A 23,592-nucleotide genomic window follows, 5' to 3' on the forward strand; every position below is an offset into this window, starting at 1 on the left:
CTTCACCATTTTTCTGGTTTTATGAAGATACACACAAAAATAGGGGACATATTCCAACTCATTAATGTAGTCTTTCACCTAAGCAACCCTGTTTTAACATTCAACCATTCTGCTTTAGCTCCCACCTATTTCAATTCATTCCAATTTATGATATAGCCTAGGATAAGGTGTAAATCATTGATGAATATACGTAGTTCTCAAAACTATAAAATCATCAAACCTCTTCCTTAAAATGTTTGTGAATTTGTGAATTGACACATCCTCCTTTTTCTCCCAACAGTAGGTCATCGTAATCAGAACCACAGGAACAGTGCCATGATAACTTCTAACATGGTCAACTCAACAAAACCTTTGAATAAGGTGAAACCAAACGTCAACAGAACCACGACTGATACTGTTGTGTCTCCTGGGTATAACTCGAGGTAAGCATTGTTCGTCTAAAAAGTATTTTTGAAACATTCTTCCTAAGAAGGGTTTTCTTATGAGGACAAGATGCTGAATGAATTTAATGGAAATTACATTGAAATAATTCATCGAGACGATGTTAAAAAAGCCTTTAAGAGGAAACACCATCAAGTGACTGCTCAGTTCAAAATGAAAATCAAAATGAGTACGTCCTTTAGACGGTAGTTGGAACTATTGTTCAACTTCTAACAGGTGTTTTTTTTTCGAGGTATATAACTTTAAGTTGGCATTACGAGATGGCGACCGATTTAACAGCTGTCAAGTGATTTATTCTCAGTTTGGTTTGGCAATTCATCATGAATTGACTCACGCCTAAACAACGCTTGCAAATAGTGCAATTTTATTTCGAAAATAATGGTTCTGTGCGTTATACGTATCGCGCACTACGTCTATTTTATTTTGTTTAGCGATGAAGCACACTTCTGGTTGAAAGGCTACATCAACCAACAAAACTGCCACATTTGGAGTGAAATTAATCCTCAAGTGTATGTCGAAACACCGTTACATCCAGAAAAACTGACTGTTTGATGCGCTTTATAGGCTGGTGGAATCATTGGTCCGTACTTCTTCAAAAACGATGATGGCCAGAACGTTACAGTCAATGTTGATCGGTATAGAGCCATGATTACTAACTTATTCATTCCTGAATTGAACAACAATAATGTCCAGGAGCTGTGGTTCCAACAAGACGGCGCAACATGTCACACAGCTCGTGCCACAATCGATTTATTGAAAGACACGTTTGGTGACCGCCTAATTTCACGTTTTGGACCTGTGAATTGGCCTCCAAGATCTTGTGATTTAACACCGCTAGACTTTTTGTGGGGCTATGTAAAGTCATGGGTCTATGCGGATAAGCCACAAACCCTTGACCATTTGGAAGACAACATTCGCCGTGTTATTGCCGATATACGGCCACAAATGTTGGAGAAAGTCATCGAAAATTGGACGTCCAGATTGGACTACATCCGAGCCAGCCGAGAGATCATATGCCAGAAATCATATTTAAAATATAATGCCACAAGATTATCTTGCGGATAAATAAAATTCATGTCAATCGAATAATCTATCGTTGTTTTATTGCAATTTAAAGTTCTATAGCTCTAAAAAACACCCTTTACTTGTCATTCAATGGTTCTGGCATATTATTTTTGTCCTTTTTCCTCTGGGAAAATATTAACAGATCACCTGAATGTCACGTGGTGTTTTCCCTCTCAAGAGCATACTCTTCAGGTGCCTTATCAGAAAACCCTCTTTTTATTTCAAAAGATTTTCATTCTACAATAAAAATATTATTCCAATTTAAAAAAAAACATTTCTCATAATTACATATTGCAATGACTTTTCACAATCTTTATTTATACACATTGATCACAACAAATGCATGACACTATTATATAAATTTTTATTAACACATTTATCACTACTAAAACAGCTGGAAAACTAAGGTAGTTCAAATTTTCTAATCCATTCACAAAAATCACAAGCTTTCAGCAGGAGCTGTTTACACTTCGAGAACAATTTCATCATTAGCTCTTATCCCAAAATGTTCGAAGATTATCGACTCACCACAACATCTTGGTTAGGTATCGATATAAACAAAAAATCCTCCACTAAAACATACATCGTTTTATATACACATCTACCATAACGAAACAGACTATATTCTCAATTTTTTCTCACACTTCGAAGCGAATGATCTTTAGCTTTCCTATCTTAATCTCATGTTATCCTTTATATGCAATTTCACGTTCAATACAGCCATTTTTGAGTGCACTCACTGGTGCTTGGTACTCTTGCCTTTTTTTATCATCAATCTTTCCCACACTTCTCAATTTACCTGCTAGTTCACAACAAAATTAAGATGTGACATCTGTGAGTGGAAATTCGTGGAAAATGCTCAAAGATCCTTCGCTTCAACAGTTTTGAAAATTGGTTGAAATTCTGGTGGTGTGCTATTGGCAATGTGCTATTTTCAGAACAACGGAACAGGATACCACATCTTATGCAGGCTACCATCTTGCCTATGAAGTCAAAAAACTCATGTATGCTTAGCAGAACTTAACACTTCTCACTTATTACTAATGCTTGCTGTGCTTGATCTTTGATTAAATGCACTTCTTCCTGTAGAAGACTTGTGCTTCAGCACCTCTAGTTAGTACAGAAGTTATTCAAAAACTGTATTGTTGTCTCAAAGGTTTCGGGCAAATGAAAAGAAAACCTAAAAAAAATCCACTTATGTGATAAAAGAAAGGAAAGCCTTTCAAGAAGTCATGCAATTTCAGTATTTCCTTGCAGATTCTTCATTCTAATACTAACGCATGTAAAATGTTGAAAGGTGATTCCATAGTGGTTTAGGGTTTTGTAGTATTTTCACTTCAAAATTCTGAAGCAATTGAGTCCTATTTTATTAGAAAGTACGGTTTTGCATGTCAACGTACGTTTTTAGTAGATTCTTGAAACCCATCATCATTCTTCTATTTCTTTTCACCAATAGCAATACTGGCTTTGAAAAAATAGAAAAACAAATAGCTCTTCCAGCATCTTAACCCTTTTTGAGCCTTCAGTAACATTCGTGTTTGTTGAAGTTGAAAATGCTGAATGCTCAAATTTCAATGAATCGACATAGTTGTTGACCTAGTTGCATATCGGAATGCCAATGTAGATCTTCAACTGTAAAAACATTCCTTTAAAATGATCTTATTACATAGGCCGACAAGTCGGACTAGTGGAGGTACCAACCAAAACAACAATGGAGTGGCCCTCCCTGTAGGTTTAGCTGACGACCAAGCGAAGGACTTTGACTTTGAAAAGACTGAAATGAAATACGATAGTACCGGAATGTTCCACTGGGGACCAGCAAAAGGACTCGAGGAATGCATCCTTGTAAGTTCAACTTACCCTTGCTTCGAAAAGGTGACCGAGGGGATCACCCACGGTTCTATCTTAGGGGTGCTTATTTATTCGGAAATGGAAGAATGTGATTGTTTCAGGACCGAAATCAAGCGGCAATGACTGTACTGAATGGTCACGTGGTGGTGTGCTTGTTCGCCGATCCTGATTCTCCTCTGATTGGGCTCAGGAACCTGGTGATGCCACTTCGTGCCAGCAACTTTCATTACCACGAGCTCAAACATGTTGTGATAGTTGGTTCTGTAGATTATATCAGGAGGGAGTGGAAGATGCTGCAAAATTTACCGAAAATATCTGTTCTGAATGTAAGTATATAAATTCAGGCATTCTCATATATCAGTCCATGTTTACTATACTCTATTCCTAAAATGAAGAGGGATGATTACTTGAATGATTTTCAAAAAACCTTTGATAAAATAAAGTCTCTCTTGAAAACCTTTTGATTTCCTGCAATTTTTTCTTAACTGATTCTGTTATCAAGAAAAAAACTCTTGTAAAAAAATAAAGAATTTCAGAAAAATCCCTTTTTCGAAAACGGTGGTTCAAAGGAAGCATTCCTAGTTATCAAATGTTTTCAAATGAACTAAAGATTTTTTTTTTTAATTGGATTTTACATCCTGTATATCTGGCAAATGAAGTTAAGAACCCATGTTTGTGAAACTTTTTTCATAAATAATAAATAAACTACATTATTATTGTTATAACATCGTCCAAGTAATCACCCCAATATGTAATTATGGCACCTGAAATGATGTCTAATGTATATCTTGCGATATTTCAAATATTATATAACACCGTGAAAATTTTCTGTGAAAAATATTTTTTCATTTATCAATCAAATGAAATCTTCCTTCATCAAGCTTTTAGCGGGAAATTTTCCCTAGCTACCAGGATAGCAGGAATGGAACATTCCGTTGATCTTAGGGTGAAAGCCAGCAGGGTTGGAAAGGAAAATCCTTCAATACCTCCTCGCAGTCATATTCTCTTGGTGGAAAATTCCCTCCAAGACTACCTGGATGATTTTCACCTTTCCCCCTTTAGCCAAAATGTCTACCTCCAATAACTCCATTCAATTTTCACGTGGAAAAACGCATCTTAAGACTTTCCAACATCACTCAGACCATTCAAATATTTAAATCCTTAGCTCTGGAACAAAATGGAAATGACCATCCTAGCTGTCAATTTGGAAAAGCATTGTTTTCACGATAACGATGGAGGGAAATGGAGGAATTTCCCTTCAGCAGGAATTTTCCACGACCTCCTACAACTCCTAGTTTCCTTATACTGGTATCCAGTTTTCCTGGAAAAACTTCCCAAAATCCGCTTTCCACGCCAAGAATTTCGACGATGAAAAGTTATGGAAATCATATATTTATCAATTGAAAGAGTTTACGATGGTATTTGCTGATAGGAAAATCACTCTGCTTGTTTTTACGCAATATTTTCCTCCTGGGACAGTTTCCAAGCTATGAGGAGAACAGAAAATTCTTATTGAACCTGAAGGGTGGTTGTGTTACGTCACAGAATGTATTGATCGGGGGTTGTGGAAGTAGAATGGAAGGGATACGGCTGGAAAACTTGGATATTCCTGCTATCTCCTCGCATTCCTGCTGTCCTGGTGTGAAAATTTCTCCTGAAAATCGGTTGGGGGATTCTCACCCTTCTGGACAAATTGGATAGGAAGGTATTTTCTTCGCGTGAAAACTCATACCTTTTCAATTCTGCAATTGTTGGATTTAAAATTTCAATCCACTGGCTCTGTAGATCTTCAAGCTATGTGGATCTTCCAGCTTAATTTTTTATCGACTGCACAGGGTGTTCCTAAATTAGAGGTACAAGGAGAATTACAGATTCATTGAATAATTTCAAGTAAAAAGTCCTATGAACATGGAACGCTTTGTTTTCGAGATTAGAGTGTTTCATCACAGCTTACTAACTGGATCTTCATAATACACTGCGCAAAAAAATTAACGCACATTATGGAAATCTCGAACTTATTCTACAACTGAAGGTGTTCTCAATGATAATTATTTTTATCAGAATTATGCATGCATATGTTATCCACTTTCAACGTTTTTCTTCAATACAGATGTTTTTCCCAGCAGGAATAAAAAAAGATGAGAGAATCAGATTTTGAATGAATTGGCTCCATTCTGAAATCAGTTGTTCTCGATCAATTCTAGTAATCAATAGTTTTTCTTTCGTTTGATTATCTACACTCGATCGCTATGCAACGCGAAACACGCAATTTGACCCAAGAGGAATGTGCCCAAGCGGTAGTTTTGCGAGAAGAAGAGTGGACATACACAAGAATTGCAGAAAGGTTTGGAGTTTCCCATACAAGTGTGTCCAGAATATTGCAGCGATTCAGGGAGACAGCAAACTCATGGGGTGCAAATTAGCACTCAGACAATAAGAAATCGCCTCAGAGGATATGATTTAAGGCCTCGTGTCGCGGCAAGAGGGCCAGCTCTTACCCCAGCCCATCGAAGGGCGCGTTTGGATTTTGCGAGAGAGCATATCCATTGGGAAGAGGCTGATTGGGAAAGAGTTCTCTTCACAGATGAGTCTAGATTCTGCCTCTACCATTGTAATCGACGTTCCCTTGTATACAGACGTCCACATGAAAGATATGCTCAGTGCAATTTCCTGAATACTACTGGTTTCGGGGGAGGATTGATTATGGTATGGGTTGGAATATATTTGACTGCTCGCACAGACCTAGTGGTTGTTGATAATGGAGCTATGAATGCTGATAGGTATATAAGGAACATTCTTGAAGAGCATGTAGTGCCATTTGCCCCATACATCGTTGAAAATTTCATTTTTATGGACGATAATGCCAGACCCCATCGTGCGCGCATCGTTCAGGAGTACCTTGAAGAAGTTGAAGTCTCACGAATAGAATGGCCAGCTAGAAGTCCAGATCTCAATCCGATTTAGCAGGTTTGGGACAACCTCAATAGAAGGCTGAGAAGTTCAGAAAATCATCCAGCTACTCTTTATTACTTAGGAATCCAACTCAGAGAAATTTGGGAAGGATTAGATCAGAACATTTTAAGATCACTCATTTTGAGTATGAACCGTCGTTGCCGAGCTGTAATTAACGTAAGGGGTGGAAATACCAAGGATTAAATCACTTATCAGCATTCCAGTATTTTGAAAATTGTTTATTTCTCTTCTTTCACATAAGATTCGGTGAAATCCTGAATTTTTCTTCCATTTAATGTGTCTTGTTTCGTTCGAAACCTTCCCGAGAGAACATAAAAAATAAGTTATCAAGTCAATGTAGAGTTAACTTTCATTAAAATTGAGATTTTCAGAATGTGCGTTAATTTTTTTGAGCAGTGTAATTTTGATTTTCCTGAGAATTGAAATGTAGTAGTAGAAATATTGGTAGTAATGACTCTTTGCACATAACATATTGTTTTGCAGGGTTCACCATTGAGCAGGGCAGATCTCAGAGCTGTGAATGTCAATTTATGTGATATGTGCTGCATTTTGTCAGCGAAAGTTCCAAGTAATGACGACCCCACATTAGCAGATAAAGAGGCGATATTGGCTTCCCTCAATATCAAGGCCATGACCTTCGACGATACGATAGGAGTGCTCAGCCAGACCAATGGTGACAATACCGCAGGAACTCCTGTGGGAAGCCCTATCATCTTGCAGAGGAGGGGATCGGTCTACGGTGCTAATGTTCCCATGATTACTGGTAAGAAAACAACCCTCTTCTTCAATGATTATGTCACCATAATGGTGCTCTTATACTGAATTAATGTGCTTGTTACTCCACCTTTACAGAACTGGTAAACGACAGCAATGTGCAGTTCTTGGACCAAGACGACGATGATGACCCAGACACTGAGCTCTATCTGACTCAGCCTTTTGCGTGTGGAACAGCTTTTGCAGTCAGTGTGTTGGACTCTTTGATGTCCACCACCTACTTCAATCAGAATGCCTTAACTCTCATCAGGTCGCTCATCACTGGAGGAGCCACTCCAGAACTTGAGCTCATACTAGCAGAAGGAGCTGGCCTACGAGGAGGATACAGGTGAGTTTAAACATTTTTTCAATATAAAGGTGTTTTTTTTAGAGCTATAGAACTTTGAATTGCAATAAAACAACGATGGATTATTCGATTGACATGAATTTCATTTATCCGCAAGATAATCTTGTGGCATTACATTTAAAATATTATTTCTGGCATATGACCGCCACGGCTGGCTCGGATGTAATCCAATCTGGACGTCCAATTCTCGATGACTTTTTCCAACATTTGTGGCCGTATATCGGCAATAACACGGCGAATGTTCTCTTCCAAATGGTCAAGGGTTTGTGGCTTATCCGCATAGACCAATGACTTTACATAGCCCCACAGAAAGTAGTCTAGCGGTGTTGAATCACAAGATCTCGGAGGCCAATTCTCAGGTCAAAAACGTGAAATTAAGCGGTCACCAAACGTGTCTTTCAATAAATCGATTGTGGCACGAGCTGTGTGACATGTTGCGCCGTCTTGTTGGAACCACAGCTCCTGGACATCGTAGTTGTTCAATTCAGGAATGAAAAAAATAGTAATCATGGCTCTATATCGATCACCATTGACTGTAACGTTCTGGCCATCATCGTTTTTGAAGAAGTACGGACCAATGATTCCACCAGCCCATAAAGCGCACCAAACAGCGAATTTTTCTGGATGTAACGGTGTTTCGACATACACTTGAGGATTAGCTTCACTCCAAATGCGGCAGTTTTGTTTGTTGACGTAGCCATTCTACCAGAAGTGCGCTTCATCGCTAAACAAAATAAAATGGACGTAGTGCGCGTTACGTATTCCGCTCAGAACCATTATTTTCGAAATAAAATTGCACTATTTGCAAGCGTTGTTCAGGCGTAAGTCTATCCATGATGAATTGCCAAACCAAACTGAGAATAAATCATTTGACAGCTATTAAATCGGTCGCCTTCTTGAACAGTAATGCCAACTTAAAGTTATATACCTCGAAAAAAAACACCCTATACATTGCATCAGGTGAAAATCTGCATAAATCCATGATAAATTGTAACTGCTCAAGATTGTTCACATAGACAAAAGAGCTACCCAATTGCATTTGCCTAACCCTTGATTCCTTCTATCTTTCAGCACACCCGATAGTCTTTCGAATAGGGACAGATGTCGAGTGGGCCAGATATCTTTGTACGATGGACCATTGGCCCAATTTGGGGAGACTGGAAAGTATGGCGATCTATTTGTGGCTGCGCTCAAACAGTTTGGGATGCTCTGTATCGGATTGTACAGGTTTAGGGATACAAGTTCATCCTGCGACGCCAGTAGTAAAAGATACGTCATCACTAACCCGCCAGATGATTTTCAGCTACTACCAACTGATCAGGTGAGTCAATCTGTCTATACCATCTGGTCTTCTACCACCCTGTATTTTCGCAAAGCAAATAAACACAAAATAGTCCAACGACGCCAAATCGTAACTTCTGGGCGGCCAATCGACATCACCATATTCACTGATAATTCGACACTTCAGTCATTGCTGCACCAAATTTGTGGCATGTAGATCCATCCTGTTGTAACCAAAGTTGCTGTTACAAACTAAAAGCAACTTTTATCCATAGGTTTTCGTGTTGATGCAGTTCGATCCAGGCCTGGAGTACAAGCAAGTAAGAGGGCGTGCAGCAACTGGTCAAGGTAGCGGTACAGGTGGAGGGGGCACTAACAAAGACGACAATTCTTGACTACTGCTTTGTAGCGCCCTCACCGATGGTCCCTATTCCTATATTTAATTATTTCGCCAAGTCATCATTCCAATTTTTGTTATTTTTATTCTTTAATGTTAAGTACAACAGACATGTTATTGGGTAAGAATACAACATGTTTTGGGAGGTTGTATGAGGTATATACTTATAATTTTTTTTTCTTTGTTAAACTCGAATATTTGTTTTTCATGATTATTGAAAAATGGAGAATGGTATAAGTACAATGAAACTTAGGTTTCAATATTGAAGTTTGCACATATTTCGTTATCATAATGGTTAAAGTATAACCTCACACACATGTGAAGAGAAAACTGCTCTCCTTTTAAAAGTGGCAACAGTGAGTATTATTCTTTGACATTTCTCATGTCATTTGTGGTCAGACGATTGTGTTATTCAATCATAGGGAAATACAATTCTTAATAACGTTCAGAAAATGTTGAATTGTTTTTTTCAGAAAAGTGCTCATTTGTGAATACTCGGAGAAATTTATTGTCAAATTTCTCTCAGTATTCACAAATAGGCACTGATTTTGATTAAACAATTTAACAATTGCTAAACGTTGTTGAAGCGTGTATCTTCGAATAAATAAATGACATAACCTACTGAAAATAAATGACATTATAAATGTCAAAAAATAATACAGTGTTGCCATTATAACAGTTTTTAAGCTTACAATTCCTATTGGAAAAACCCCTTATTTTTCTTTTATAGTTTTATTTTACGAAATGAGTTTATTCGCTTTGTTTTCAAGATTTATTCTTTTTTCGTATTTTGAAATGTTTAATGTTTGGATTCGCCCTCATCTAGGTTGTGAATATAATTAGAAGATGTTAAATGGGAGATTTTTTTTAAATTTACGGGCAGTTTTCTCGTTCAAATCAATCCCACCAAACTGACAATCAACAAACTGTTCAGTTCTTCTCCGAATATAAACATTGTTTCTAATTTTTCGTGAACCTTTTCTTGTTTGGTTCTCCCTTTTTAGAAATTCTTCAAGAAGAGGGCGCTACAAATGATCGGAATATTGAAATTTTGAAGAAGTGTGCTTTAAAATGAATCTTGTGAATAGTTTCATCACATCGATGAAAAAACTTAAAAAATTACGATTGCCTATAAGGGAAATTTTTTAATCTGCTGTGCCATGTGATCAAGAGCAAGTGAAAAAGAGCTTTTATAGTGAAAATGTTAAATAGTAGATTTATTGTTAGATGCTGAAGGTATAATGGTAAAATGACCTAATTGTTATTGTGAAATTAATTTTTATATAGTTAATCGTTAAAAATCTTTTTTATATTGTAATCAAAGGTGTAAAATATGTATATATAGTACATGCAGGCAAGTTAGTTCTGATTTTATCATCAAATGTGCTTGGAAATCGAAAATTCGAAATATAACTATCATCTGAATTCATCAAAAAAGTGCTTTAAAAAATTTGTTGACGATTGATGAGGAATTCTGATCATAAATCATAACTTCTTTCAATTTTCTGATTTTGGAACGTATCATTTCTGCTCAATAAAATAACAACTTTCAATTGATACAAACAATCAAAAATTTCAAATCTTCGCGAGAATATTTGAGAACCAAGACGAAGTCTGTAAAAAAACACGTTTTTTAATACAACTCTAATTTGCCTGAAGAAATTAAAAGGATTTAAAATGTGATATTGTATATATTTAGTTTTCAATCTAAAATTTCGTTGTTTATACGCAAAAAAAAAACATGTGTACAGTAATTTATTGAATTCCAATTGGACTCTTATCTTGTTTAGCAATATATCGATATTGAATTATTGGAAAACAGAATACGGCTTGAAAATAGATATTTACGATGTTTTTTAAATGATGACATACTCGATCCAGCAAAAGAATTTACTGATATTGAAAATGCAACAATCTCACATGTGTGTCTTGTTAATTATTATATATTAATTATATAGGTAATCACTTCATTCAAACATAAGACTTATGAAGGTAATCGCTGAGAAATGAAAATACGATTGATTTAACAAACTGTGAAACAAACATACGAACATGAGTGTTATTTAAAAAAAAAAAAAATTATTCGCTTGTACAATTTTCGACAAAGATAATATTTTCAATTTTCGTAATGGAATTTTGGAAGCTTGGTATAACCTATTTATACAGGGTGTCCCAGAGTAGATGTAACAAACTTGAAGAGAAGATCTTGAATGAAAATATGGCCGAATTTCTTGTATGAGTTCTAACTCTTTTTACTTTCTAGAATTGAGCAAGGAAAAAATTGAGGATGTTCAAAATGAGCACCATTATTTTCGGTACAAGCTCAGCAATTTTATAATTATTGAAAAAAATCAGTTAGGACCCATGTTTTCACGAAATTTGTTCTTATATTCAGTAGTACTATCTACACTATCAGTTTGTTACACCTACTGTAAGCATGAATGGCATATCCCAAGCTTCCCTTCTAGGTTATAAAAATGCATATCACTGCTGATATCTATATTTCTATGCCCAAATTATGAAGCCGAGCAATATTTTAATATAATTAAATATTATAAGCAATGTTGTTAGCATATCAACGTAATCAGTCAATTGACACTTATTTCTTTTAAAATCCGTTTAATGATGTAAGGAATGAGTATAAAAACCATTTTGTTCCATATGAATAAAATAATTTATCGTATTTTTCAATTCGGCGATTCAATCTTCATGCCATGAATTAAAAATCGCACTTCCATTTTTCGATGGTATATGTAAATCGAGTGTCATATGACGCTAATAAAATGTAGAAAAAATGTGTTCTTGTCTATTATGGTCCAAAATTCCCCAAAGATCCTATATCCGAAGCTTGCTAAGAAAAAATCCAACGGCGTGAGGCCCGGTAGTCCTGGTGGCCATTCTATGCAACCACATCATCCAATCAGGATATTCCTCATCTCAAAAGCAATCGGAGCATGATTCAGAGAACTTCTGTTTCCAGCAAGCAAGCGCTGCTGGTCATCAAAACGCCTTTCCAAAGATGATCTCTTTGTAAGAACATATGGAGCGTCCTCCGTGCTCTCCAGATTTGATACGTGTGGTTTTTCTCTAGGGTTACATCACAGCTGAGGTCTTCTTACATCGTCCAAAAACCCTGGACCTCCAAAAGATATCAAATGAAGAAGATAGCGCACACAAACCAAATTTCGAACGGCTATATTTACGGAACCCTTAGTCGGATTATACCTATTATCGAACCTAATCTGTACCTTACCTGCATATTTCAAGTTTCTAGGTCTTTTTGTGTATTAGATATGTTTTTTTCTATGAGGGTACTGCCTCGATGAGTAAATCAAAGACCTTGGAATCAAATACATACATGTCAATAGGGTCCCTGAAAACGAGGTAAGTCTAAAAACTCATAGGTTTTTTCCAGTTTAATGCTCACTTCTTTGTACACAAAAAAAACATTAAATAATAAAAATTTGTTCGGCATTTAAAAAATTAAAAAAATTATTTTAGTAAGGTACGACTTAGTGTAGACAAGAATAAATATCACTATTATTTGTCGATATCATCGCTGGTAATATAAATATATAAAATGCAGCTCCAACCTAGTTTTTTGAGCAAAACTTCAGTTCCTGTCTCTGTATTGTCGTACTATCGGCCATATAAAACGTATATAGGAGGAAACCTTGGTAAAAAATGCGTATTTGAACTCATCGCAACTACCATCTATTTGAGGTGAAGTGCTGACGATACCTCTCAAATAAAAACGGTTTCTTTTAGGACCATCCGGATTTAGAAAAGCAAGGCCACCTCCACTGTCTCCTTCGCAAACTCCAATACCTAAAATGATAATGAATTTTTTTAATTTGTCCTACTATTATTATAATTATTATTATTTGAACTGGGGCCGTTTTGGTTCGGTAAGCCTTCCGGGAACTGCGACCATGCAGATCTTTTGTTCACTACCCTACTCATTCAAAGAAACCCAGGGAGGTCGTCAACGACGTTAATAAAATTGACAACCTTCTTAGGGGCCTTGGCCGTTACCTCTCTGGTATCCAGGACCGGCTTACCCATGTGAATGGTTCTTAGGCCAGCCAGCTCCGGACACTTGCATAACAAGTGTTCAGCTGTTTCTGCTTCCAATCCACAGAGCCTTCAAATCTCGTCTGCTGACTTTCCTATACGGAACAAATGATGTTTGTACCGACAGTGCCCCGTCAGCAGTCCCACCATCACCCGAAGCTCTGTTCGCGACAGCTTCAGGAGCTTTTTGGCGTAGGTAGGTGAAATCGTCACGAATTTCTTTGCCTGAGCAAGTCTAGGAGTGTTAGTCCAGTGGATTGTCCTACTGTTCAACTCCCATAGCTGGACCGTAGCTTTGTATTGGGCTTTTCCTATCCCACAGAAAGGCTCAGGTCCAGCAGGTCTTAACCTTGATGCACTTTTTGCAAGTTCATCCGCTCTTTCATTCTCTTCAACCCCACAGTGCCCTGGTACTCATTGTCCTACTAAAAAAAATTTTAGAAAAAAATGGCAACTCAAGCGAGTCTCAAAAAAAAACTCAAACACACACGTACTGGCTGGCTTAAAAACCACACACCTAGGCATGTCTTCATTTTTAAACCATCACGATGTACTAGCTAAGGCTAAGTAGGTTGTCAGATTTTCCAATACTATAAAAGATCTCCTCAGAACTTACTGAGCGGAGTATTGGAACAAAAGAAAGGCTGAGCCCCCGCCAATGGACTACAACATTATTCTAATCTGCAAATATGTTCATCTCAGTTAAGCTCAATGATTGATTCATATAATGTTTTGACTCTTTGCTAGCACGAGAGATGGCGCCGAAGGCTGCGCAAACTAGGAAGAACCCAACCGTTTCACGCCAAAGTCTCCGCGCTCCAATATGAAGGTGGATGGTGTATAAGGCAGGGGCCACTGAGTGATCATACTGACGATTCAATCAGTTGTTTCATCATCACAGAGAGAAAGCGCAACATAAAATTGGCCGAGCAAGCCTCATCAAATAAAAAAGAATTTTTAGAGTTTCTCACCTCTACCATAATATCCTGCGCACATTTTGTCCTCCCTCACGTAAGTTTTGAATTCCTCAGGCGTGGAATCATAGCACTGTTGGAAATCAATGTATGGCAGAGATATTTCTTTCAAAACTTCAGATTCCTTAGCACCTCTCACTGTATATCCCCAACCTGTGACCTGAAAAGGATTCTGTCTGTTAGTATATCTTTGATATACGATCGAACTAGTTATGCCTAAAATACTCACTACACCCTTTGTGTTAAGTAGTTTCCCCTCGTATAAAGATTCAGGGTCCCAATCCACACATATCCTTTGGATGAATAGTGATGCGTTGAAATGTTCTTTGAGTGCAAGAAGAGCTATGTCTCCTACATATTGCCATGTTGACGCCTTGTAGTTTGAAGCAACAAAAATTTCTTCTATCTGCAAAGAAGCAAATACATTGAAATAGTACCTAAATTTATCTATATATATGTATGTATAATATAGGTATTCATTACTGAAGAGCAAAAATAGTAAGTGACAACACGTCGAGTGTTTTTAGTAAAAATATGTTAGTTCTCCAGGGTAAATAGTAACAAACCTCAGAGAATTCTGCGTCAGTATCATTTTGGTTGTAATAGTCCCGATAGTACTTTCCTGCTGCCACCCTGTAAAGAGTCTTCTCTCTTTTCTTTCCATTCATATCCGTAACGCAATGAGCAGCTACAAGAAAAAGAAATTAGATAATGAATCATTTGCTTCAATTTTCGGTTTATTATTTCCAATAATCAATCAATGAATTCAGGAATGATTTCATTTTTTTTTAACTTATGAATTAATTTGATCAGGAACTTTATTTCGATTCGAATATGCTATAACAGCAAATGTCTTAAAATTCATTTCAATGGTTTAAAACTGTGAACCCAACCTTCAAAAGGTATACAGGGTGGACCACGGTCGGTGGAACCCTAGTCTTTTACAAAGAAGTTACGATTTTATTGAAAATTTGGTTTTTGTGTGGGAACCACTGATCTATCGACCTAAAATATTTTCAGCGTTGCAGTGTTTCTGTTTATATCAAAAAGTACCAACAACTTCAATATTTCAAATAGAACACCCTGTATATAATTTTTTCGATTTGCCGAAGCCTCTTTTTTATTTATGTATTAACTATTTTGTCCCTGTCTCTAGCAGTTTTCGATTGATTTACTTCTTTTTTGTGCATAATATATATCTTCAATTGAACATTCATCAATTCGGTACTTGGAATCCTAGAAAGCTGAAATTTCTGGTATGGATTACCAATATCCCTTGTATTATTTACGTGTAATAAAAAACGTCCCTATATCTGTATATTGACTTGGAAACATGGAAATAATAAACCTTTTACTAAAACTTGAAAAGGTTCTTCACCTGTAGCAACAACTCTTTCGTTGAGAAGGGAACCCCCACAGACGTGTTGAAAAGATTCTCCATCATGTTTGTAGAGTGCAATTGACCAAGGATAGTAACCTTTTCTCACCTTTTTGCCGCCTATTATCAGTTCCTTCACATTCACACTCTTCTGACCGCACACTGAAAAATATTTTTTCAATTGAAATGCCTCTATTGGAAATATCTCTGAAGAAAGTTATGGGAGATGTTTGTATCGATTCATATCGTAAAGATATCGTTGAGTTTCATTTAAATGACATAAAAAAATATCGAATCGACCAAATTGCCAAGATATAAACGACACAATAATCTTGTACTCATTAACTTACTTTATTTTGGGTTAGATTTAACCAGTAATCTTTGTTTTTTTATCTTGGCATCAATTTGTTTTTTTTTGTTTCGACATGAATTTATTATTAATAAAATTTTTTTTCATTAAAATTTGGAAATCCTATCTTTTATTCCAAAATATTTATATATTTCTATAGAGAAGATAATATTATTGCTAATAGGTATCTACGCTTTATATTAGTGGTTATATTAGTGGTTAGTTTGTGAGTATGCCAAGCAAAAAGCCATATCGAATAATCGTTTTAGTGGAAGCTTTAGTTCAATATACCATACATCCTCTTTCGGTGAATAGGATCAATTGATAAAAAAAAAATATGCAAAAATGAAACTCTTGGTCATCACTTGATAATTTATTGAAATCTGGCAGAATATCTTCAGGAAGTTTCGGTTATTGGATGAAATGAGGATAAATTCACCATGAAATTCAGGATATTTAATAGCCATACTTAATAGGAGAAGAAAACATACAAAAGATTTCATTATCATTACAAAAAATAAATATATACCTTAAGAAACCATACTAATAAATATTATGCAGCAAATAAGTACACTTAAATATGCAAAAGCCTTATTATAATTATGTAAAGCCCCTCACGTCACTCAATAAGTCCTGGTCCTGGTGCACAGATGGCAACGCCACTGCTTTGCTGCTTTTTTCTCAGTAGTACCAAACTTCAAAAGAGCATGTCAACATATATATTTGGATCGGGATTGAGATATTGACGCTAAATTTGTTGTTGTTTGAAAAAATGGATAAAAACGAGTTTCGTGTATAATATATAAAACGTTCATAAAACTTGCTTTTTCATGGAAAAAATACTATGCAAGCAGAGTAATGTCTTGAACAGTGTTATTCAGACTCTAGGTCATCGACAACAACGATTGGAAGCTGCTTCAGGGAAGGAAATTTCGCTCCAGATTTAAGCCTATTTTGAAAGGAAACAAGAAGGTATTGAAAAGTTAGAGGAGCGTTGAAGTACTTATATTACTCTTGAAGATTGCTGTTGACAGTCGAATTTGCTTTTACTGGTTAGGAACTGGACTTAATGAGTGATATGCTATTTATCTGCTTACTTATACATTCATCATGAAATCCTTATGATGTAGGTACCGGTAAGTTTGATACAAACTGATAAAATATGTTTAAATCATGAAAAAATTTACTCAATCACAAGTAAGGAACAAATAAGTATTTGGTGCACAAGTAACAAGGGTGCATCATATATATAATATTAAGAAAACATTATAATATATCACAGATATTATTTTCATGTCAATGTAGTTGCAGTAAAGGATGTGGGTATAATTTTTATGTAAAAGGTAAAATAGTTGTAATTCATTAATCCTGAGTGAAAATTTGACTAGTTTTCCAATAGTGAAAATGAAAAGCTGAAACTATATTTCATCCTCATGATAATTTGAAAAAAGTTTGTTTTAGAATCGTTTTTTTGCTCTGTCCAAAACCACCTTTTGGACTACCTACTGAATGTGCTAACTAGTGCTCAAATGTGGTCGTAAACGTGAAGTGGTTTGTTTGGTGTTGGTTTCAGCAATTTTGGTACTGTTTATAACATTTTAATTCGTTCAAAATACTGATCATAACCTTGCTTAGTTTTCAGAAAAGCATATTTAGTATATTTTGAACATTTTTTCTATTTATTGTTGATTCTTCTAAATCCACATTTTCGGAAAGCTGTAAGTGGAAAAACACCTTGCTAGTGTTGGACAAAGATAGTCAGTTTAGAAATGAAAGGGCTTCTGTTATCAGCAAAGTCTTAAAATTCAAAATAAATTTTAACCCCACATATCGACGCTAGATAATAAATTTCATTTGAGCATATCTCGGACTCTAGTCAGCCAAAATTCTAGGGACTGATATGACTGTCGGAAACAAGTATTGTGACCATCATAAAACGCTGACTACTATATTAGTCCTAACCAATAAATTCCCATACTACCCTATCTTATCTTCAGGGAAGTATATGGAATCTTCAGCCACCTGCGTTGAGAAGTTACCAGGCAATATGTTAATGTTTATGAACAAATTTATAACAATTGGCTGACCTGGTTTACACTTCGGTTCGTCTTCATCCCATGAACCTTCTGTACAAAATCTGAGATCATTGTAAGTAGACAGTTCGTAATACAGGGGACAACTGAACTTCGCTGTAGTGCCATCAGTGGGCGCTCTACAACTGATGTCGATTTTGTCATTTGTACATGTTACACGTGTAGGTCCAGTGGTTGTCAAAGGCTGACAGATCCCTGAAAACGATGCAAGTTGTGAAAGAAGGTCTTTTGGAGTATTTCATGATTCTAGGCCCAAGTGGAAACACTTTTCACACCAAGAACGAATGTGTCAGTGCTAGGGGTTTGTTTACCTGAAAGTCCTAAATCCTCTGGTATATTTTAACTCAAATTATGAATATACTTGAATATTCTCTATAATTTCTCTTTCTTTAAAATTAAGGATGATTTTCCACAAAGGCCTAAGAATCCTTAATAGTATAAACTACTTACGTATACATTTTGGATTAGTTATCGACCAACCTAATCCTGGAAAGCATATACTTAGCGCCACGTTACTTTCTGTACCACTGACAACGAAACGTCTTCCACACGTGATGTTTATAGTAGTGCCAGCTTCTACTAAATCACCAGCGTGATAGTCATATATTGCGTTAGATACTTCCCAACTTCCATTAGCTATATTTGGAGGAAGGATACAGCTTCCCCTGAAAATTTAAAATTTCTGTCATTGTGATTGCTTGTTTTTGATATTTTAGTGTTCTAATTTTGACTCTTAAATTAAATCAAAAATTAACTAAGAACACCTCGTCAAACTGCATAAAAATGGAGTACCATCCATGTAGAGACATTTTGTCTTTATAGATTCAAGTTTAAGATCGAATTACTATCATTATTATTATTCAATAGTGGTCGTTAAGGCTTGGTTATAGCCTTCCGGGAACTGCGACCACAAGGATACTTTGTTCTACCTATTCATACAAACACAAGGAGGCTGTCGATACTGTTAAAGAAACCGATTACATCCTTAGAAGCCTTGGCTGTTACTTCGTGAGAACTGACTTTCCCATATGAGTGGTTTTTGGGCCAGTCAACTTCGGATATTTGCCACCATGTAATCTGCTCTTTCTACCTCCTTTCCACAGAGCCTGCAAATCTCATCTGCTGACTCACCAATGCGATACAAAAGATATTTGCACCAACAGTGTCCAGTCAGCAGTTCCATTATTGACTGAAGCTCAGCTCGTGGCAGCTTCAAGAGCTTTCTTCATTGTCTAAGCAAGGCCAGGAGTATTTCTCCAGAGGATTTTTCTATTGTCCCACTCCTATTGTTGGACTGCTGCCTTATATTGGTCTTTTCCAAGCCCCAAGAAAGACTGAGGACCAACAGGTGTTAACCTTGATGCTCTTTTCGCAAGTTCTTCAACTCTTTTATTTCCTTCAGTACCACAATACCCTTGTACCTCTAGTAGAGTTACTTTATTGCCTCTGGCCAGTTGCTTTATGGTATTACGGCACTCCCATGTTAATAGAGATTCCTGACTGGATGATTCCAGGGACTTCAGCGTGGCATGGCTGTCTGTTGTAGTAGGAATATGCACCCCTTTGAGGTTTCTTTCAACGTATAGACAACTTCTTGGACACTTTCCAAGACACTTCTTGGATTCGTAATTAAAAATTTTATTTATGACAGATATCTGTATTGCCTAATTGAGAGTGTAAGTAGAAGAAAAATGGAAGCCACTTACGGTGTGAAAATATTTGGAGGTCTTGGTTTTCCAGAAGGACGAGTTGGAGTCGGTGTTGGTGTTGGTGTAGGTGTTGGTGTGGGTGTTGGAGTGAACGGATTAGGACCTATAGGTATGTAGAGATCTCCACATTCCTCCTTACTCTCGTCTGATCCATCGAAACACTCTGTTATGCCGTTACATCGTCCCTTTCTCGATATACAGGCGCCATATTTACACTTGAACGTATGTCCGGGACATGCTAACTTCAAGCATGCTTCTTCAGTCTCATCACTCAAATCTGTGCAGTCGGGGGTACCATCACACTTGTTGTCTATATTTATGCACTGTTTGTTTTTGCATTCGAATTCGGTGGAACTGAAAGAAAAAAAAACACTGTAACTTATACACTTTTTTCCTATTTATGTGATATACGTATGTGTGAAGTGTGAACGTTGAATTTTTTCTTAAAGATGGAAAAAGGTCTGAATTTTCGGAACTTCCATTGCCAATAATTTCTAATTGAGGCTGATAATAATCCTCCATGGGGCTATTTCACAATCTTAGTACCTGAAGTGACTGTCTGCCCAAGAGGTGGCGTTATGGGCCACACTCTACTTCGGCCTCGACAGGTTTTTGGGGGTTTCCGCGTTTCAGCAGAGTCACCTCTCCACGATTGTGTGAAGGGGGTGTCTTAGGCAGAGATCGCTGGATTGCCTAACTCAAGACTCTATCAGCGATCTCGGGACAAAACACCGTAATCCCTACCATATGTGTTTCGAGAAAGTCTCCCCAAATACTTATTGAATTCAAATAAAAAGTTTCAAGAAATTTCAATGATGATTCATTGAATGTTCAAAGACCTCCGTATTAATTGAAAGCAATTAGAATTATTTAAATGATTTATCTAAAAATTTTCGTTTCTCGAATGAAAATTGCAAAAAAATAATCATTATTTTTTACAAATTATTTCCATGAAATAAACAACTTGAAAAAGAAGTCTCCTTAAAGGGTAAAATTTTTATGTTATTTATGCAAACAATTTCTTTTTATTCATGAACTAGACACGTAAAAATAGCTAATTCAATTAATCATTTCACTTTTTTTTCCAATTGAATTATCAACCCGAACTATAGTTGTTCTTTTGATTTGTGGTGAAATATGTGTTACTTTTTGATCTATCATTCAGCTTTTTAGTCTATTCACCTACTTGCACTTATTCCTTAGGACATTCCCACATCTAGGGCTGGTTTCGTCTGATCCGTCCCTGCAATCTTTTTTACCATCACATTCCAATTTTTTACTAATGCAAGCTCCATATTGACATCGAAAGATGTTACCACGACACCTGAAAAATACAAACATTTAGGTATTCATTAACCAGCAATCAATATAGAGAAAATACACGTAAAGAATAATTTCTGAGAAGAATATTTTACATGAGATCTCTGCAAAGTGTTGTTTCATCACTTCCATCGTCACAGTCTACTCTTCCATCACATTTCACATCTTCGTCCACGCATTGTCCATTTCTACACTGGAATCTGAAAACGAATTAAATTTAATTTTTTGAATAATCTCAAAAATTGAAGATATCCTATCAACAAAATTTGAGACCTACTTTAATCTTTAAAGTTTCAGAAAAATGTTCAATGTCAGTTTCTTCGATGTTTAAATAACAAATTTCCATATACAGGCTGTTCCTAAATTGGAGGGTGATTCCTTGGTAATTAAAAAAACCTATCAATATGGGCCGCAAACTCTTTGTAATCCTACTTTTTTGATTATACCATTTTATGGAATCTTTATTTATCTTCACTACAGATTGGGTAAATAAGTACCAAAACTTATAGGTAATTTGTTGTTGATTATTAACTGGATCTTTTTAATAATTTGGATTTTCCTGAAGATAACTAGAGAATTCTTCAATTTTTTTTCTCTAAATCGGTGGCAGATGCGACAAAACTGCAAGAAACCAAAAAGCTTACTACTGAACCAAAGTTTCTTAGGACATTTTTTCAAACTTCCAGTGGTCCACAAAAAAAAAAATTCTAGAGGAAAGAAGCGGGCACTGTTCCAGAAAAAATATCACCCTGTTGATTTGCATTCAAAACTAACATATCTGGAATATATATGCCAAATTTAAGTTGCATATCTTATGAACGGGTGATACTAGGAGAGAAGAACTTGAAAAAATCAACCCTGTATCTCAAAACAAAGCGTTTGTGGACCATATATATAAAAAGACTTTAATTTAGGAACACCCTGTAACAAAACTTAAATATAAATTATTTTTCATGAATTCACTACAGAACTTAATTGATAATTATTATTTTGATACCAAAACAGTATCAGATCAAGATTTAAGAATTTAAAGAAATAAGGCATTTGAAACAAATGTGATAGTAGGTACCTAACTCAAAACAATTAGATATTTTACGATTACCAGATATGCATTTTGTGAACACTTCAAGCAAGTTATCAAACATTCTGGGAATTTCCCTTACAAATCATGAAAATGAACTATAAAACACTAAAACCTTCAACCTTTTGAAAAACGGACTATCTTTGCCACATCCTAACCAATAATAATGCAATATAAAATTGCGGTAATTGTACTAAATTCAAATTTACTCACCCATCGCAATCAGTTTGACGTCGTTGTCGGGCTAGTTCTGACCTTGTCAAATTAATGGTGATACAGTCCGAACATCCATTGAAAGCACCTGCGAAATACTTTTTTACATGAATAGGTAGGTCACTCTTTGATTTCACTTACTCCAGATGAAGAAACAACAAATCGCCAAATTTGAACCGGTCCACATCTCACCAAATTCACACAATCACTATCAACTACGTGTCATGTTGTAATTAAACATTATCACTACAAAATATCAACATAAACAGAGTCAAAGAAGCGCTAGCTATGTAGAGGTCAATGTTGTAGCATCAGGTTATTATTTACTGCTGAATCCGTTCCTCAATGTAAATTTATAATTTCTTGAGATCGGGTTTAGCGAGCACTGGAAATCCCGCAGATTAGATTGCTGCCAATTTTTCAAATCACAGTTTTTATTCGTCGGTTGGTAAATTGCTTAAGCATACCTACGTCAAATTGGTGGTTTATTGGAACCTTATCTTGAAAAAAATCCTTAGGTTATTGTCATTATCGGTCGAGATTGGGAAAAACAGGATCTGAGAGCGGTAATTAAAAAGCACGGATACCTACTCATATCCGGAATAGTTTTACTATGAGCAAATAATTTCCTTGGATTTTATATTGATTCGCATCATTTCAGGTTTAGTAATATAATAACAGTTATAATGGATAATTAAAAATTTAATAATAATATATTAAAATATTAGCCACGGACTGCTTGATTCTGCATTGAAAACAGATTATATCTTTAAAACAAAATATGAAATCACAGAAGTGACACTAATAGTTTGAGAGCTCAAATGAGCAAAATTATCCCTAACATGGGAAATTCCAAAGTGAACTCAACATTTTGAAGAATAATAATAAGAAAGAACTACAATAACTCCCTCAACATCAGCTGATATTTACAAAAAATACTCAACTCCGTAGATTTTCTGAGCGCATCCACCAATTTATTATAAGGGAGGCCAACTTGCTAATGGTAGCTCACTATAATGTCAGGAGAGGACTGCAAATGATTGTAAAACCTCCTGCAAAAAAATTTATTCAAAAATTTTGCTGGAAATTTCGCCACAAATGAAAAATTTCAATGATACACACATGTCCCTTTTAGCGCATTCACCAAATAGCCTAAATGAGAAAGTTCAAAATTACTTTTCTCTGTGATATTATTATTTTATTATAGTTGGGCAAATTTTTATGACTTCTAATTGAATTACACCTCCGAAATAGCGATGAAATAGCGAAAACG

The 23,592-nt window shown here is 36.0% G+C and overlaps 2 protein-coding genes across 2 annotated transcripts in view; one reads left to right on the forward strand and one right to left on the reverse strand.

Annotated features, from left to right (window-relative positions):
• The window catches only part of LOC123675974 (calcium-activated potassium channel slowpoke), a 62,446-nt gene extending 50,521 nt beyond the window's left edge, over nt 1-11,925 (forward strand). The window contains exons 20-27 of the mRNA XM_045611582.1: nt 281-422; nt 2,445-2,510; nt 3,177-3,351; nt 3,459-3,683; nt 6,814-7,093; nt 7,183-7,432; nt 8,522-8,771; nt 9,007-11,925. Of these exons, the coding sequence (XP_045467538.1) occupies nt 281-422; nt 2,445-2,510; nt 3,177-3,351; nt 3,459-3,683; nt 6,814-7,093; nt 7,183-7,432; nt 8,522-8,771; nt 9,007-9,126 (1,508 nt within the window). The 3' untranslated portion in view covers nt 9,127-11,925. The remainder of the gene's footprint in view (nt 1-280; nt 423-2,444; nt 2,511-3,176; nt 3,352-3,458; nt 3,684-6,813; nt 7,094-7,182; nt 7,433-8,521; nt 8,772-9,006) is intronic.
• Nucleotides 11,926-12,531: 606 nt separating this feature from the next.
• LOC123675984 (modular serine protease-like) lies at nt 12,532-22,929 on the reverse strand. The gene is made up of 12 exons (XM_045611595.1): nt 22,461-22,929; nt 22,320-22,407; nt 21,121-21,225; nt 20,892-21,029; nt 19,703-20,059; nt 18,447-18,661; nt 17,991-18,191; nt 15,555-15,716; nt 14,743-14,864; nt 14,406-14,582; nt 14,174-14,336; nt 12,532-12,956 (listed from the first exon to the last, which is right to left on the reverse strand). Exons 1-12 carry the CDS (start codon nt 22,504-22,506, stop codon nt 12,742-12,744), a joined length of 1,989 nt encoding a protein of 662 aa, XP_045467551.1. The 5' UTR covers nt 22,507-22,929; the 3' UTR covers nt 12,532-12,741.
• Between the last annotated feature and the right edge of the window lie 663 nt (nt 22,930-23,592).

The sequence above is a fragment of the Harmonia axyridis genome, chromosome 3 (genome assembly GCF_914767665.1).
Source record: "Harmonia axyridis chromosome 3, icHarAxyr1.1, whole genome shotgun sequence".
NCBI classification, from domain to species: domain Eukaryota; kingdom Metazoa; phylum Arthropoda; class Insecta; order Coleoptera; family Coccinellidae; genus Harmonia; species Harmonia axyridis.

What these genes read in the sequence shown, in the direction of transcription:
- LOC123675984 (XM_045611595.1), bottom strand. Translation starts at nt 22,506, where the DNA reads ATGTGGACCGGTTCAAATTTGGCGATTTGTTGTTTCTTCATCTGGA. An exon ending in CGTCAAACTGATTGCGATGG is followed by an intron (nt 21,226 to 22,319) that starts GTGAGTAAATTT and finishes ATTCGTTTTCAG; the next exon opens with ATTCCAGTGTAGAAATGGAC. An exon ending in CCTCCAAATATTTTCACACC is followed by an intron (nt 18,662 to 19,702) that starts GTAAGTGGCTTC and finishes TTAAATTTTCAG; the next exon opens with GGGAAGCTGTATCCTTCCTC.